General features: G+C 45.6%; 1 protein-coding gene across 3 annotated transcripts in view; it reads right to left on the reverse strand.

Moving 5' to 3' along the window:
- Nucleotides 1-14,303, reverse strand: part of Eogt (EGF domain specific O-linked N-acetylglucosamine transferase) — a 34,284-nt gene extending 19,981 nt beyond the window's left edge. Inside the window, exons 1-9 of one of the 3 annotated variants that reach the window (XM_052174386.1) lie at nucleotides 14,192-14,303; nucleotides 13,391-13,593; nucleotides 12,732-12,786; nucleotides 10,533-10,756; nucleotides 9,238-9,338; nucleotides 8,118-8,226; nucleotides 5,404-5,498; nucleotides 4,312-4,416; nucleotides 1,347-1,453 (exon numbers count right to left, since the gene is read on the reverse strand). In XM_052174386.1, coding sequence (XP_052030346.1) covers nucleotides 1,347-1,453; nucleotides 4,312-4,416; nucleotides 5,404-5,498; nucleotides 8,118-8,226; nucleotides 9,238-9,338; nucleotides 10,533-10,742 — 727 coding nt within the window. In that variant the 5' untranslated portion in view covers nucleotides 10,743-10,756; nucleotides 12,732-12,786; nucleotides 13,391-13,593; nucleotides 14,192-14,303. Of the gene's footprint in view, nucleotides 1-1,346; nucleotides 1,454-4,311; nucleotides 4,417-5,403; nucleotides 5,499-8,117; nucleotides 8,227-9,237; nucleotides 9,339-10,532; nucleotides 10,757-12,731; nucleotides 12,787-13,390 lie in introns of all 3 variants that reach the window. The other 2 variants (XM_052174387.1, XM_052174385.1) reach the window with 2 other exon arrangements.
- Nucleotides 14,304-14,632: the final 329 nt, after the last annotated feature.

The following is a 14,632-nucleotide window of genomic DNA, read 5'->3' on the forward strand; positions in this document are numbered from 1 at the left end:
ATGGGAGGAAGAGGGGTGGAAGGATCTGGGTGGGGAGAGAAGGGGAAGGGAAAAGGGATCAAGTATGGGAAGAGACAGGGGAAAGAGAAGTCCATAAGCCAGGAGAATGAATAGAAACATGCAGGGGAGGGGGGACCACTAGAAAGTCCCATACGCCAAGGATGCAAGAGGCTCCCAGGACCCAGTGAGGATGACATTAGCCAAAATACCCAACAGCAAATAGAACCTGAAGAGACCACCTCCAATAGATAGATATGGCCTCCAACTGAAGGATGGGGGCATCCACCTATCTCAAAATCTTTAACCCAGAATTGTTCCTATCTAAAGATAATGCAGGGACAAAAAAAAATGGAGCAGAGACTGAAGGAAAGGTCATCTAGAGACTGTCCCACCTTGGGATCCATCCCATTCACAGACACCAAACCCTGACACTATTGCTGATGCCTAGAAGTGCTCACAGAAAGGAGCCTGGCACAGCTGTCCTCTGAGAGGCTCTGCCAGCACCTAAGACAGATGCAGATGCTCACAGTCAACCACTGGACTCAGCCCAGGGACCCCAATGGAAGAGTTAGAGGAAGGACTGAAGGAGCTAAAGGGGATTGTGACCCCATAGGAAGAACAACAATATCAACTAACCAGACTCCTCAGAGCTCCCAGAGACTAAACCACCAATCAAATAGTACACATGAGCCAGTCCATGACTCTGCTACATATGTAGCAGAGGACTGCCTTATCTGGCATCAGTGGGAAGGGAGGCACTTGGTCCTGTGGAAGCTTGTTGCCCCAGCAAAGGGGGATGGTAGCTGGGTAAGATGAGAGTGGGTGGGGGAGCACCCTCATAGAGGCAGAGGGGAGGGGGAGTATAAGGAGGCTTGCAGAGGAGAGACAGGAAAAGAGGACATTTGGAATGTAGATATTTAAAATAACTAATAATTAATAATAATAACAATAATAATAATGAACACAAAAGTTGTAACCAGTTCATCTACCTTAGAAGAAAAAGCAAAGAAAGACAGTGTTTTTATCACACCGCTTTCAACACATTCACAGAAAACTACTGCAAGCATGTCAAGAAATAGATGTGGGGTAGAGGAGACAGCTCAGAGGCTGAGAGCACTGCCTGTTATTGCTGAGGACCTGGGTCATGCACACGGTAGCTCGCTATTGGAAATTTTGGGTCCGGAGGATCCAACGCCCTCTTCTGACCTCCATGGGCACTGCATGAATGTGGAGCACAGACACCCATGCAGGCAAAATATGCACACACATAAAATAAAAACAAAAGGAATCTTAAAAAAATAGACACATCAATCAACACACAAGTAAAATACAAAGTAACTTCTCACCTGCATCTAATTTCATGAAATACGTTGGTTTTTCCACAACAATGTCACATTTAGCATCTTCTATAGGCCTGAAGTTGAGCTGAGTGTAGCCTTGTAGCTCAGCAAACCTGGAATTGTGAATTGTGAATTTAAAAGTGATTCTTCCAAACGTTCTGTTGCAACACCATAACCTGGGATCTGCTCTTGAAGCAAATTTTATTTCTAGAACAAGGCAGTCCCACAGAGCATCTTCCTTAATTTGCTAACATTATTGGCTCTACGGCCCAGCTTAATGTTGAGACAGGAACAAAAATGGTTTCAAATTTCAGGCAAACATGCCAGCTCAGACAGTTCAATTGGGAAGCTGTCACCAAGTTAAAAACAAAAACAAAAAACTGATATATTAATAGAGATTCAATAAGGTGTCCTGTCATTTGAGGGCTTAAAGGAAAAGATGGGGCCATTAGGAACTTGCCCAGTAGACTTCTTGGATTGTGAGAAAGATCATATTCTAAAATGACCTAGAGCCTCATAAAGGCAGGAAACAGAAAAGCTTCCTCAGGACTGGGGCACATCTCTGGAAGCCAGTCAAATGACAGACACCAGCATGTGAAGAGGACCGTCTACAGCTGTGAGTAAAGGTCACCGCAGCCCTCGTGACATCACAGGTCATGTGAAAGATATCAAACAGAATCGTTCAGAGCACAATGTAAAAACACCATGACAGTTTGAAAAACACATTCCTGAGTCTCCCTCGTCCCTCCCTCCTTCTCTTCATCCTTCCCTCCCTTCCTCCCTCCTTCCCTCCCTCTGGTCCTTTCAAATCTGTGTGACCTCCATACATCACACAAACGCCAGAGGTTAGTGCTAGGACATCTTCCTCAATCATATTCCACCTTGTTGATTTTAGACAGTGTCTCTCTCTGAACCCAGACCTTGCAGGCTCAGCCAGACGGACTGGACAGGGAGTCACCAAGGTGTGCGCCACTGTGCCGGGATTATTTTATGTGGATATTAAGGATTAGAACTCAGGTCCTCATGTCTCAGGAGCAAACACTTAACCCACTGAGCTGCACCCTCAGCTACACGAGTTCTTTAGACCTTCTCCCTTCAAAAGGTAAGTGCGATAAATATAATACCACACATCTGTAATCCCAGCACTCAGGAAGCTGAGGCAGGAGAATCATAAATTCTAGGTCATCCTGGGATTATATAGCAAGATCTTGTTAAAAAAAAAAAAACAAAAAAAAACAAAATAAAAACCAAAACCTTTTTTTAAGAAGAAAGAAAAGAAGTAGAAATTAATGCCTCCCTCTGCACTGAGCTCAATGGCTTACTTCTAGCCAACAGGACACAGTAGGGTGTCACTGCTGAAATCAGGTTACACAATATTATAGAATCTACATACTCATGCTCTGGAGGAAGTCATGGCCGCCATGCTGTGTGTGAGTAACACTAGCAAAAGACTCACATGGTGACAACTGAATCTTCTGGTCCATAGTCAGACAGAAACAGAGCCTCAGAGATCAGCCCTGGTGAGCTCAGAAGTCCAGTTCTCAGGCCAGCCTTGGCCTAGTGTTAGCAATAACCCCACCCAACCCACCAGCCCGACTGCAGCCTCATGAGGCCTGCTGAGCTGCTCTTACTCTGACTTCAAAACAGGCTAAACTACTAAATGTCATTTGCTTTACTTCAGAATAATTTGTAACAGCAATAAAAAAATAAATATAACTATGCCCTAGGGTATATTTTCGGATAATGTGTTACCCAGCAATAAGTGATTCAATTATACCCCAAGGGGCTATAATATAGAATGCAATACCAACACAAACTAGGAATGAAAGTGCCTTGTAGAACAGAAGACACATCTCTCTGTAACAATCAGTGAGGTCCCCAGATAAACCGCATAACAAACTGGCCACCACTACCATATAAGGGAAGATTAGATTGCTATTTCTACTATTTTGCTCAACATGGATGACCTGAGAAATTAACTTTACAAAAGAGTAGCCCATACAATTATAATGAAAGTGTATGCGCTCCCATAGATTTTACATCCTAAATAGGTCACATGTCCCTAGACATGGGATATACATTTTCTAAAGTACAAATTTAGAAAAAAAAATAAGTGTAAAAGCACAGGAGAAAGCCACATATGTGTGTTTAATAAGACTCTAATAATGACTGTTTCCTAGCTTTGGTAACAGTGCTATGGTTAAATAAAATATTTATCATCCCAGGAAACTGGAGCAAAGAAAGAATGGTCCAATGGAAAGTCCTGCATGTGGCTTAAATTTCCATGAGTCTCAGATGGTTTTACAATAAAGTTTTAAAGTTCAAAATCTCATCAATGATGGTAAGAGTTTGGGTAGCTTCAGAGAGAAGGTGGGGTGAGGCCAGGGGGAGTGCCTAGAGCGCCAGCGATGCTCTGGACAGAAGTTACACGGGTGGGCTCACTCTCATTAACCAAACTCCAGACCCGAGGGAGGGGTGGCACACTTACACGGTGCACTCCCCAAAACACATAGAAATTATGAGTCAATAATACATCATGTCAAATGCTTTTTCTTTCCAACAGCAAATTCTAATGCCCACTTTTTAAAATTCCATAGACTAATGCTCGGTTCTGATTAAACTAAGGGATCCATCTTCACCTATCACTCCTCAGAAGCCTATGCCTGTACAAATCAGGTAACTTCATCTATGTTAGAGTCTCATCCAAAATCTATGCGCAAGGGGGCTGGAGAGATGGCTCAGCGGTTAAGAGAATTGACTGTTCTTCCAAAGGTTCTGGGTTCCATACCCCAAAACTATGGTGGCTATTACAACTATCTGTAATGGGATCCAATTCCCTCTTCTGGTGTGTCTGATATACATACAGTTTGCTCATATACAAAAAAATAAATCTTTAAAAATAAAATCTATAAGCACCAAAACAAACACAAATATTTTATAGACATATTTTTAGGAAATAAAATCATGTTACCAAGACTGCAGAGGGCTTTTGCGCTGACCTTCAGACACCAGTGCGTGACTGTCAAGTTTACAATATCCTCCAATTTCACCACCCTGAAGAAAATCTTCCTTGAACCTAGTGAATAAGAGAGAGAGAGAGAGAGAGAGAGAGAGAGAGGGAAAATTTTCTCATGACTCAAGTTGCTAGGTTGAAACTAATTTCCTACAAACATTTTCAACAGATGTTTTTAAAGATCGATTTATTTTTCTTTTCATGTGTACAGGTGTTTTGCTTCCATGTATGTCTATGTTCCACGTGCATGCCTGGTGCCCCTGGAGACCAGAAGAGGGCATCATATGCCCTGGAACTAGAGTCACAGATGATTGTGAACCGCCATGTGGGTGCTGGGAACCAAACCCAGATCTTCTGCAAGATGGCTGAGCCATAATTCCAGGCACTGGATTTATTTTATTTCATTTTGTTTTACTTTGAGTCAGGGTCTCATGTAACCCAGGATAATCTTTAACTCTTTCTATAGCAAAAGGGGACTACGAACTTTTTCTTTTCTTTTCTTTTCTTTTCTTCTCTTTTCTTTTCTTTTCTTTTCTTTTTTTTCTTGGATTTGGTTTTTCAAGACAGGGTTTCTCTGCATTGCCCTGGCTGTCCTGGAACTCACTCTGTAGACCAGGCTGGCCTCAAACTCAGAAATCCACCTGCCTCTGCCTCCCAGAGTGCTGGGATTACAGGCGTGTGCCACCACCACCCAGCTGACCACGAACTTCTTTATCCTCCTGCCTCCACCTTCTGGATGCCAGGATTGCAAGCATGCATCATCCACCATGCCTGGTTTATACAGGACAAGCACACGACAACACAGCCACACACCCCCAAGCCCCTTTGGAATTTAACTTATAAGCATGGGCTGTATACTTTACCCTAAAAATCTCTTATAAGAAACCTAATATACCCAGGACCCAAATCAACAGTGCGATCATCAGGTAAAGGACCCACCCACTCCCTAACCCTTCAACTGTTTTACTACAAAACAAACCCAAGGCAGAGCCCTGCACCTGAGTGCATTTCAGAGTGCCATCAGCTTTAAGAGGGAACAAACAGAAGTACCTGTCATGGTTTCTCTTGACGTTTCCTAAGTACAGGTATAGACCAGTAGCTCTACAGTACTGAAGGTAACGAGAGCAAACCAGGCTTGAGTCGCTCTGAAATACAATTGAGAGGAGAGCAGTCAGCTGGGAACAAGATTAGCACTGAAGCCTCACTGTGCTGGCGATGCTGACAGCATTGGTGTGACCCTAAGTAGAGCATATTCTCCACTGCTCCTGTGCTGTTTTCTCTCTGCCAAGAGTCTGTCAAGGGTCCTTCTGCATGTCTCCATATGCTTAGCTTACTAAGCAGATTTCTCAAATGCTCTAATTTATCACTTTAAATATATCACACACACACACACACACACACACACACAAATGTAGCAGCTTCTTGTCAGTGACTGCAGCAGGACGATTCACTAACACAGAACCATTCTAAAGGAAATCACAGAGGGCTCTTCCTTTTCCCTACCCCATAGTGATCCGAGGACAGGCAGCTGTCTGAAGACTGGAGGAAGAGTCTCCTCAGAACCCAGCTGTGCTGGGACCTTGATCTTGAATCTCCAGTCTCTAGTCTCCACTCTTCTCATCCATAGCACTTCGTCATAGCATCTCAAAGAACTAAGGGAAGGAGTCATATGCCGACAGCATGGTACCCAGCAAGGCACATTTTGTTCAGAAAAGCCCTCCAGAAACTACCACGAGAGAACTATGCCAGGTGGAGTCACCCCTCCCCTATCCCCCACTACCCCACACCCAACCTTCCCACAGGAGAAGCTAGACTGTAGCCAAATGAGCTAAATCAAAATGACTATCACAGGTGCCTGTGGCTATCACTCCCAACTGTAGCCTTCATTCCCTTTGGTACAACTGACAAAAGCCCCGAAGATGGCACCCTCCAAGAGCTCTACAGAGCATGTACTCATTTGGTGGGTGTGTGATATGTGCACGTGTGGGGGTCATGTCCCCTTGCACACACTTACAGAGAAGCCAGAGGAGGACACGCCATGGCCTGCTCTATCACTCTCTGTCTATATCCTTGAGACAGGGTCTCTCACTAAACCTGGAGTGAGGCTGGCACCCAGCAAGCTCCAGCAGTCCTCTGCACCCCACAATACCAGGTTACAGACCTATGAACAGCCACACCCAGGTTTGTTTGTTTGTTGCATGGATACTGAGAATTACAACTCAGGCCATCAGCCAGGTCCTGTGTTGGGAATTTTTATAAACAGAATCGCATGCTGCAAAGTTAGCATGGCTCTAAGGCCAAAGAATGAGACTTCTACCACAAGCTGAAGACCTTATCCAAGAGTCAAGATCAGAACTCTGTAGCCAAAGACCTACTTCCATGTCTGCTACTTAAAGACTACTCCCCGGTAGGGTATGTCTCTAACCCATGGAAGTGTGACATAGATTGATGAGATGCATACACACACACACACACTCACACATGTACACACACACACACACACACACATACGTGCACTCGCACCTCTCAAATTCTAAGTATTGTATAATTTCACGAGATTGCTGTGTGGCCTTGGGAAAGTTGGTTACTTTTCCTGAGGGCCCGTCCTATTTTTCATTCTTGAAAAGTATGTCAATCTGTCTACCCTGCTGTACTAATCAGGCCACTCAAATTGAAAGGCACACAAGAGTAAACAAATACAGATAAGTAATGGTGCAGCCAAAGCACCATTCCCAAACAAACTGACAAAGACTCAGTAAAGATGCAATTTCTCTTCTTTGCCAAGTGTTGGGGGGAGGTCTAAATCTAAAAATATTCTAAGTGGCTCAAAATACCACTATCTGATACATGTGTGAAGAGAGGGTGGCCTTTCAGAGGAAACAAAATGACCAATTTGGGAACAATGAACACAGCTCCTCAGCTGGGTGTGGTGGCACTATGACCATCCTGTCAGGAATGAAGAAGTTCATTCTCCTGTCAGCAGCTCTCAGATTATTGAAACAATAGTCCCCAAGGAACTGGCATTTCCTCAGGAATTTCAAGTCTAGAGAAGGAAAGGGCTGAAGCCAGGTGTCAGCCCATGGATGGGGGAGGGGAGCAATATATGGAGCAGAATGGGGGATGGGGATGGGGTGGGGGTGGAAATGAGAGATGGAGTTGGAGTTGGGGAAATGGGGCTGAAGTTGGGGGTAGTAAAGTCTCTGAGGAAGACATTCCCACAGTTTTCACAACTTGTCAGACCACCCTGCAGGAAACTCTGAGGCCAACACAAGGATGGGTGAATGACCACACAGGACCACCCCCGACTGGGACTGCTGTGTGACCTATTGCCCTCTACCTAAACCTCAAGCTCACAGGGCACCCTGAAAGTAAGTATAGTGTTTGGGGGTAGAATGGGGGACGTTTTGAGGGAGCCCCTAAATCACTTTATCCCCTTCCTTTCCCAATGTGACTGCACAGAATAACTCTTCTCTCTCTACTTCTTGTTTTTTTTTTTTTTAACCAGTACTTGTCTGTTTTCTTTCTGCAGATAAGTGGGACACGCCTAGCTTGTTAGAGCTGTTCAGGGCCCAGACTCTGACTATAACAACTCCACTTAGTCTCTACCTGTAAATCTGGTACCAAGGGTGAGGTGGGTCTTTCTGATGGCTGCGCTACAGAGAGACTCTGCAGTATTGAGCCACTTTGCCTTTATGTTACAAGATAAACAATACAACAATACACAGTAAAACTACCCAAGCGGATTCAGGCAACTGGACACTCACTGCTCTCTCTGGCTGGCAGAATACCCGGATCTCCTCCAGCCGCTCTCGCGCATATCCAAAGTCAGCTTGTTTCCAGAACATGTCCTGGGCTGACTCCAGAGTGTCTGTCCTATTTGCAAAGAAAGAGATTATATATATATATATATATATATATACATATTGGATTTTCAAGACAGTAGCCCTGGCTGTCCTGGAGCTCACTCTGTAGACCAGGCTGGCTTCGAACTCAGAAATCCGCCTGCCTCTGCCTCTGCCTTCCAAGTGCTGGGATTAAAGGCGTGCACCACCACTGCCTGGCTCCTTTTCTTTTAAACGTTATTTTATGTGTGTTAGTATGGTGCCCGCATGTATGTATGTGCCACCATATGAATGCCCGGTGCCTACACACGTCAGAAGGTATCAGATCCCCTGGAACTGAAGTGATTGACGCCTGTGAATCACCATAGAGGACTGAACTCAGGACCTTGACAAAGAGCAGCAAGTGCCCTTAACTACTAAGAGCCATTTCCACTCCACCCCGACCTCATCTACTTCCTTTTTTTCTAGCGTTGGATTTTCTGCCGATTAAGACACTAGAAGTGTGTTGTTACTTTACTTTTTAAAATATGCCATTATGCCCGCTCTGCACCCCCACAAATTATCACTATGTGCATAAAGCTACCAATTAAGTTATCCACATTCTATTCCTTTATAATAAAAAGGCACAGCAGAAATCTAAGAAGTTAGGGTCATCTGGACCCAAAGACAATAAGGTATTATTTACACTGTTCTCTTGACCCAACCATGTGCGTGCTAGGATAGTTGACGTTCCTTGAGCATGGATGGCTATTCTCTTAGAATCTATAAGAAACAACCGATACTATTATCTTCTGAGCATGCTTCTTCTTAGTATACATGGGGGGTGGGAGGGTTGGTTCTATAGTCGATGATGTTTTCCCCAGACAGAAGAAATGACAGCTATTCCTCTCATCGTGAGATGGGTTGAATTTATGACCTGGATAAGCAAGTTAGCATCTGCAGGACATACTGTCTACTGAGAGTCCAGCTGGGAACTGGAGCATAATCAAGATGCCTTTCAAAGAACTCAGAGGTAAGGAGGAGATTCCATGAGGAGACTTACCATCCCAAGTCAACATAGCTGCAAACGGGGGAACCGAATCTAAACTCTGGCCTGCAGGATTCCTCATAGCCCCAGCAGTAGTTTAGATTTTCTAAGTGTTTCTAGAACATGAAATTTGTACATTTAGAATAGACTCATTTCTTCTGATGGTTAGAGGAGACACTCTGACCATTCATGACAGAATTCCACATGTATGTTTAACAGTATAAATCTAACAGTATATATCCATGTATCATAATATTCTGAGAGGGGCAGGCTCAAGAGTCTCCACAATTGTCTTTATTCACTCCTTCATGTCTGCTCCATGACCAACTCCAGGCTTCAGATGAACTGCCAAAGACAACCTGAATTAAGATTTCCTGAGGTAGTTCTTAAGGTACTGTCTTCTGTCATTCTCAGAAAGCAAACTGATTCTATAATCAGTAACTAGAAGAAAAAAACAAAAACCATATCCTTTGGAACTTCTGTTACTAAAGGAATGTCATGGAAAGAACTGGCTGGGTGACTTCAGCCATCAATCAAGGCCAGCAGAGACAGCACAAGGTCAGAGCTCTCCAGCCTTGGAGGCCAGGGCCCTTTCACAAGGCCCAGGGGCCATGCTGGTCAGATTCCATGTGCTTCCGGTGCCAGCACCAAGGGAAAGGAAGCGTCTTACAATGGCTGGCTTTGATCTCTAAGGCCTCCGGAGATGTCTTAATGGGCTCTGTTTGAGGCCTGTCCAAGCTTGCAGTCTCACTCAAACAGAGCCAAGGCTGAGGTGTGATTACTAAAGGGAAGCTAAGAAGCCTCCTACGTGCAGAAAGGAGAGGTGTGACATTCTTTACTTTGGGAAAATGTTCTTTTCCTCCTATTCTTCTGGGTTTTTCAGAATCTGACGACTGCTTAGGCAGACCAGTTAATTTTCTCAGTGGTTTTAATGACAGGTTTCCTTCTGGCGAGCGGGCTGTGGTTTTAAGCCAATTTTCGTCCCTTCAGAATATTACATGAAATGAAAACGGTGATGGACTCCTGGTAAAGGGAGAAGTCCAGCTTTCGCTGTGACTTAAGAAGTAGAAAAACAAGGCAGCCTAAGCTGTACCCTGAATGAATGAGAAGGAGGTATGAACACGCTTAAGACCATGCCACCGTGAAACACATCCGTGCACGAATGAGAGAACATACAGAAGACAATGCCACTGTCTTTGTATGCTAACCTCAAAAATTAACTTTAAAAATATAAGGATGCGAATAATAAAACAAACTAAAAAATAGCATGCTAAACACTAGAAAATGGGTTCGAATCAAATAAGACCTACCTTATATGGACAGTGGGGATCCTCCCTGCACACAGAGGCAACATGTCTGTTATTGTGCAAGAAGAAGGGAATGTGTTCCTCTGGGAGGCGGAGGCTGGAGTAGTCATACAGGGCTTTGCCAGGCTCATTGTCGGCCTCAGAATGAGCCTCGACCTGGCCGCTCAGCGGGACTTCATGAAGCAACACTCCAAAGACAAGCAGCGTTAACATAGCAACCTGCAGACCTAGAGATGCAATTAAAACATCTTCATTAGGGCTGGTGAGATGGCTCAGCGGTTAAGAGCACTGACTGCATTTCCAGAGGTCCTGAGTTCAATTCCCAGCAACTACATGGTGGCTCACAAACATCTAGAATAAGATCTGATTCCCAGAAAGAGAGAATGCCTCTTCTAAATTAGGCACTGAAACATGCCTTCAATCCTAGCACTCAGGAGGCAGAAGCAGAAAACTCACTCTGTAAGTTTGAGGCCAGCCTGGTCTACAGAATGAGTTGCAGGACAGCCAGAGCTACACAGAGAGACCTTACCCTGTCTTGAAAAAAAGAAAGCCCTTTTAGACAGGAGTGGTGGCAAACATCTAATCCCAGCACTTGGGCAGAGGCAGAAGGATCTCTGTGAGTTCAAAGCCAGTCAGGTCTACATCTCCCTTTCGGACATGGAGTTTGAAGGTTGTTGGGAGTGAATATATTTGAAATACATTGAATGTATTGTGAGATTCACAAAGAATCAATTTAAAACAGTAGCTTGTTTAAAAGTTTTAAAGCCCCCTTTAGGGCTGGCCATGTAGCCCAGTGGTAGTTGCTTGCCTAGCATGCATGAGCCCCTGTGCTCAGTCCTCAGTATGGTGCAGTAAGTAAATAAACCCCCTTTAAAAGCCAAATAGCTAATTATGATTACTGCATATTTTGCTGTGTCACCAAATCATGTTCCGTCGCTCACCAACTATTTATTGAGCACTTGCTGTGTGCTAAGCACTGTGCCAGGAGCAAGGTATACAAATATGGAAAACATATCCCACCCCCAACTTTGCACATTTCAGGGTTGATTATTCAGAGAGACCAAAGAACTTTTCAGGGGATGGCCCCAAAATGCTGCTATCTTGTAAAATTGAAAAGAGAAAAAGGAAAGAGAGAAGAAAGGAAGGAAGAAATTTACACCTATGTCCATTATTAATAAACAGTGGATGCAGACATGAGTCTATCTCATATCATCCCTTTGTGTGCCCAAGAAAGAGGACCACAGATGTCTGTATCCTTGTAGACTTCAAGACAACTCCAGGTATCAGCAGCGCATGTGCTCTGACGTCAGTCCTCCCTAGCCGGAACCATCTCCCCCCCACCCCCACCCCACCCACTGGAGCCCAGGAACCTATTAAAACTGTTCACAAGGCTCAGCTACCCTGCACCCCTCAGGGTCTCACAATTATTAGGCACACGGTAGATAAGGTTTGTATGTTTGGTTTGGTTTGGTTTTTCCTGTCAATTGCTCATTGTCAGTTTCTCTCACAAGCTAGCGTCATCAGAGCTTCAGAAGGAAAGAATTCATTTAAAATTTCCCTATACAGGACTGAACAAAGCGTTAACATTATGAGAAATGACAGTGATCAAGGATTTACTGGATTTCTGTTCACCACCCCCCACCTCCGATCCCCCAGGAAAGGATAAATTTCTTGGGTCAGGTTCTCCTATACATCCCTGACAAACTCACACTACTCTGCCGCCTTTACAGACAGACAACAAGGTTTGTTTTCCCTAAGTGTCTCTTCTAAAAGATAACTGGACACACCCTGGGCATTCCGTAGTAAAGTAGGACCTTTATATGACTGTGAGGACCACACAACTTTCAAAATCAGCCCTCACTGATGTTTACGAATAGAATGCCCTGTTCAACTTCCAGGCCTATGCAGTTATAAGGTTAAAATGGTGATGATCATGGGAACAAGTACTTTGTCAAGTAAGTAATTAAAGGTGTTCCTTGCTTTGGAGGCCCTGAAGGCTCTGTTGTTATCCCTTGTAAATAAATACAAGGGACCTTGATCTAACAGTAAATGAGTAGCAATTTTATAAAATTCAAAATGCATATTGAGTGCCAGGCAGTGGCGAGTTCCAGGACAACTAGGGATACACAGAGAAACCCTGTCTCTGAAAAAAAAATGCATATTGATAAAAACAATAACTACTTTAATAATGAAAATACAGACCTCTTTAATCCTTGGAATCACCCAGAAGTTGCTGATGCGCTGGATAGCTTAAAACCTGAGAAAAATAAAGTACATTACCTTAAAATCATGTCACAAGAGACCAGTTACTATTTTACTATAAAGAAACTACTAAGAGAGAAAATAACCAGAATATCCCTAACCAAAGGCCCAGGCTCAAGGATGCTTGATTCTCTTTAGTGAATGAATACTAAACCTCTCAAAGCAAAGTCAGAGGGCGGGGCCCCTGGACACAGTAACTCACAGAGCAGACACTAGTGGTGAGCAGGAAGGAGGTAGCCTACTTCACACCACATCACTCAATCCAGAACAACAGGATAATTAGCAGAGAAAGCATTCCCAGGACCAAAGCCTGTTCCCGGTTCTCACTGCAATAATCCTACTCTCTGATTCCCAGGGCTGCCTGGCCCAGTGCCAATTTCAGGATCACGCAGGGCAGGCCACCCAGCCCTTGGACTCACCCTCTAACTCACGGCTAGGAGCACTAGGTCCTGAATTTCGGATATCCAAACCCACAGCTCTGCAATACATTCTGCCGTTTAACAAAACTTGACCATTCATGGAAAAAAGTAACTCTTGGCGGTGGGGAAAATCTAAAGAAGCAGATCAGACAGTTGGCTTTTGCAAGGGAGGGCACGTACCCACTTGCATACGCTGGGTGATGGTTCCCTGTGGTGCATAAAAGTACAACTTCGGGACCTGGCAGAAAGCCTTCCTGGAGTTTGAGTTCTCTGGCAAGACTTGGCAGGGATGAAAGCTTTAGTAGGTTAGGCTATAGCGTCTTTTTGCACAAAACAGCCAAGCGCGCTCCACTCGTGTATGACTTGATTGGATTTCCACAGGCCTAAAAGGAGAAGAGAAAAAAAAAGGTGAAAATCTGAACGCCGTAAAATACGAGGCCTGGGCTTACTAGGGCACCACATGAATGGCTTAGAGCATTGGGCAACAGGGCCGGCAGTGGATGGATGAGTTACGTGCATCTGGGACTCAAAGACTATAAAGTCCCAAGGTAGGCAAGCAGACAGAGTTCAGACAGGGCTTGGCTGCCAGAGTCGCCGAGGTGTCGATCCTGCCGATCCTGCCATCCTGCCGTGGTGATCCTCTCGCTGTCTGCAGAACGTCAACCCCTCCTCTGTGTGGCGGGGTCAGCCCCTCCTGCCCAGCAGCAGCCAACCCAGCCCGGACTGCTTGGGAGTAGCTGTCCTAGGAGGCGCTCGGGTCCCAGGTGTGCTGGGGAAGGGCTGGAGAAGCGGCTCCGCCCCAGCATGGGATCGAGGCAACAGGGCAGGCCTGGCTGGGCATCGCCCTTGCCCACAGCCACCGATCCGGTCCTGGTAACCAGCTGAAGGCCGCGGGCCCGGATCAGAGTCCCAGAATCAGGCTGCGGGCCCACGGGGGTGCAGGCGCGGGCCGGGAACAGGCGGGGACGGCGCAGGGCCCACCTGCAGCTTGACTAGGGAGCGGCGGCGGCGCCAGCAGCAGCTCTGGAGCAAGGAGACGTCACCGCCGGCGGCCGCGAACCGGAAACCTCCGGCGCCCAAGCCGGGCCAGGGGGCGCCCGGGAGCAGCCGTGACACCTTGGCCCCAGGCTCAAGGGCGGACCCGAATGCCCGACCGCACAGATGACCTCACCGATGCCCAGAGTGTCTTGAAGGCACTGTTTGACACCCATCAGCCAAGGTTACAGACAGCCTGGGACCCTGGCCGCCTGATCCACCAGGAACACCCGCCGACATCCCCTCTGGGACGTGGGACACCCGGGTGTAAGTCCCGGGCTGCTCCTTGAAGAGTTTGGCAGACCTCCAGGACCAAGAGAGTAGGCAAGCGGACCATGAAGCTGTTAAATATCACCCAGGGTTGTAATTCTATCAAGCAAAAGTTGC

Source organism: Apodemus sylvaticus, chromosome 2, assembly GCF_947179515.1.
Source record: "Apodemus sylvaticus chromosome 2, mApoSyl1.1, whole genome shotgun sequence".
Classification (NCBI taxonomy): domain Eukaryota; kingdom Metazoa; phylum Chordata; class Mammalia; order Rodentia; family Muridae; genus Apodemus; species Apodemus sylvaticus.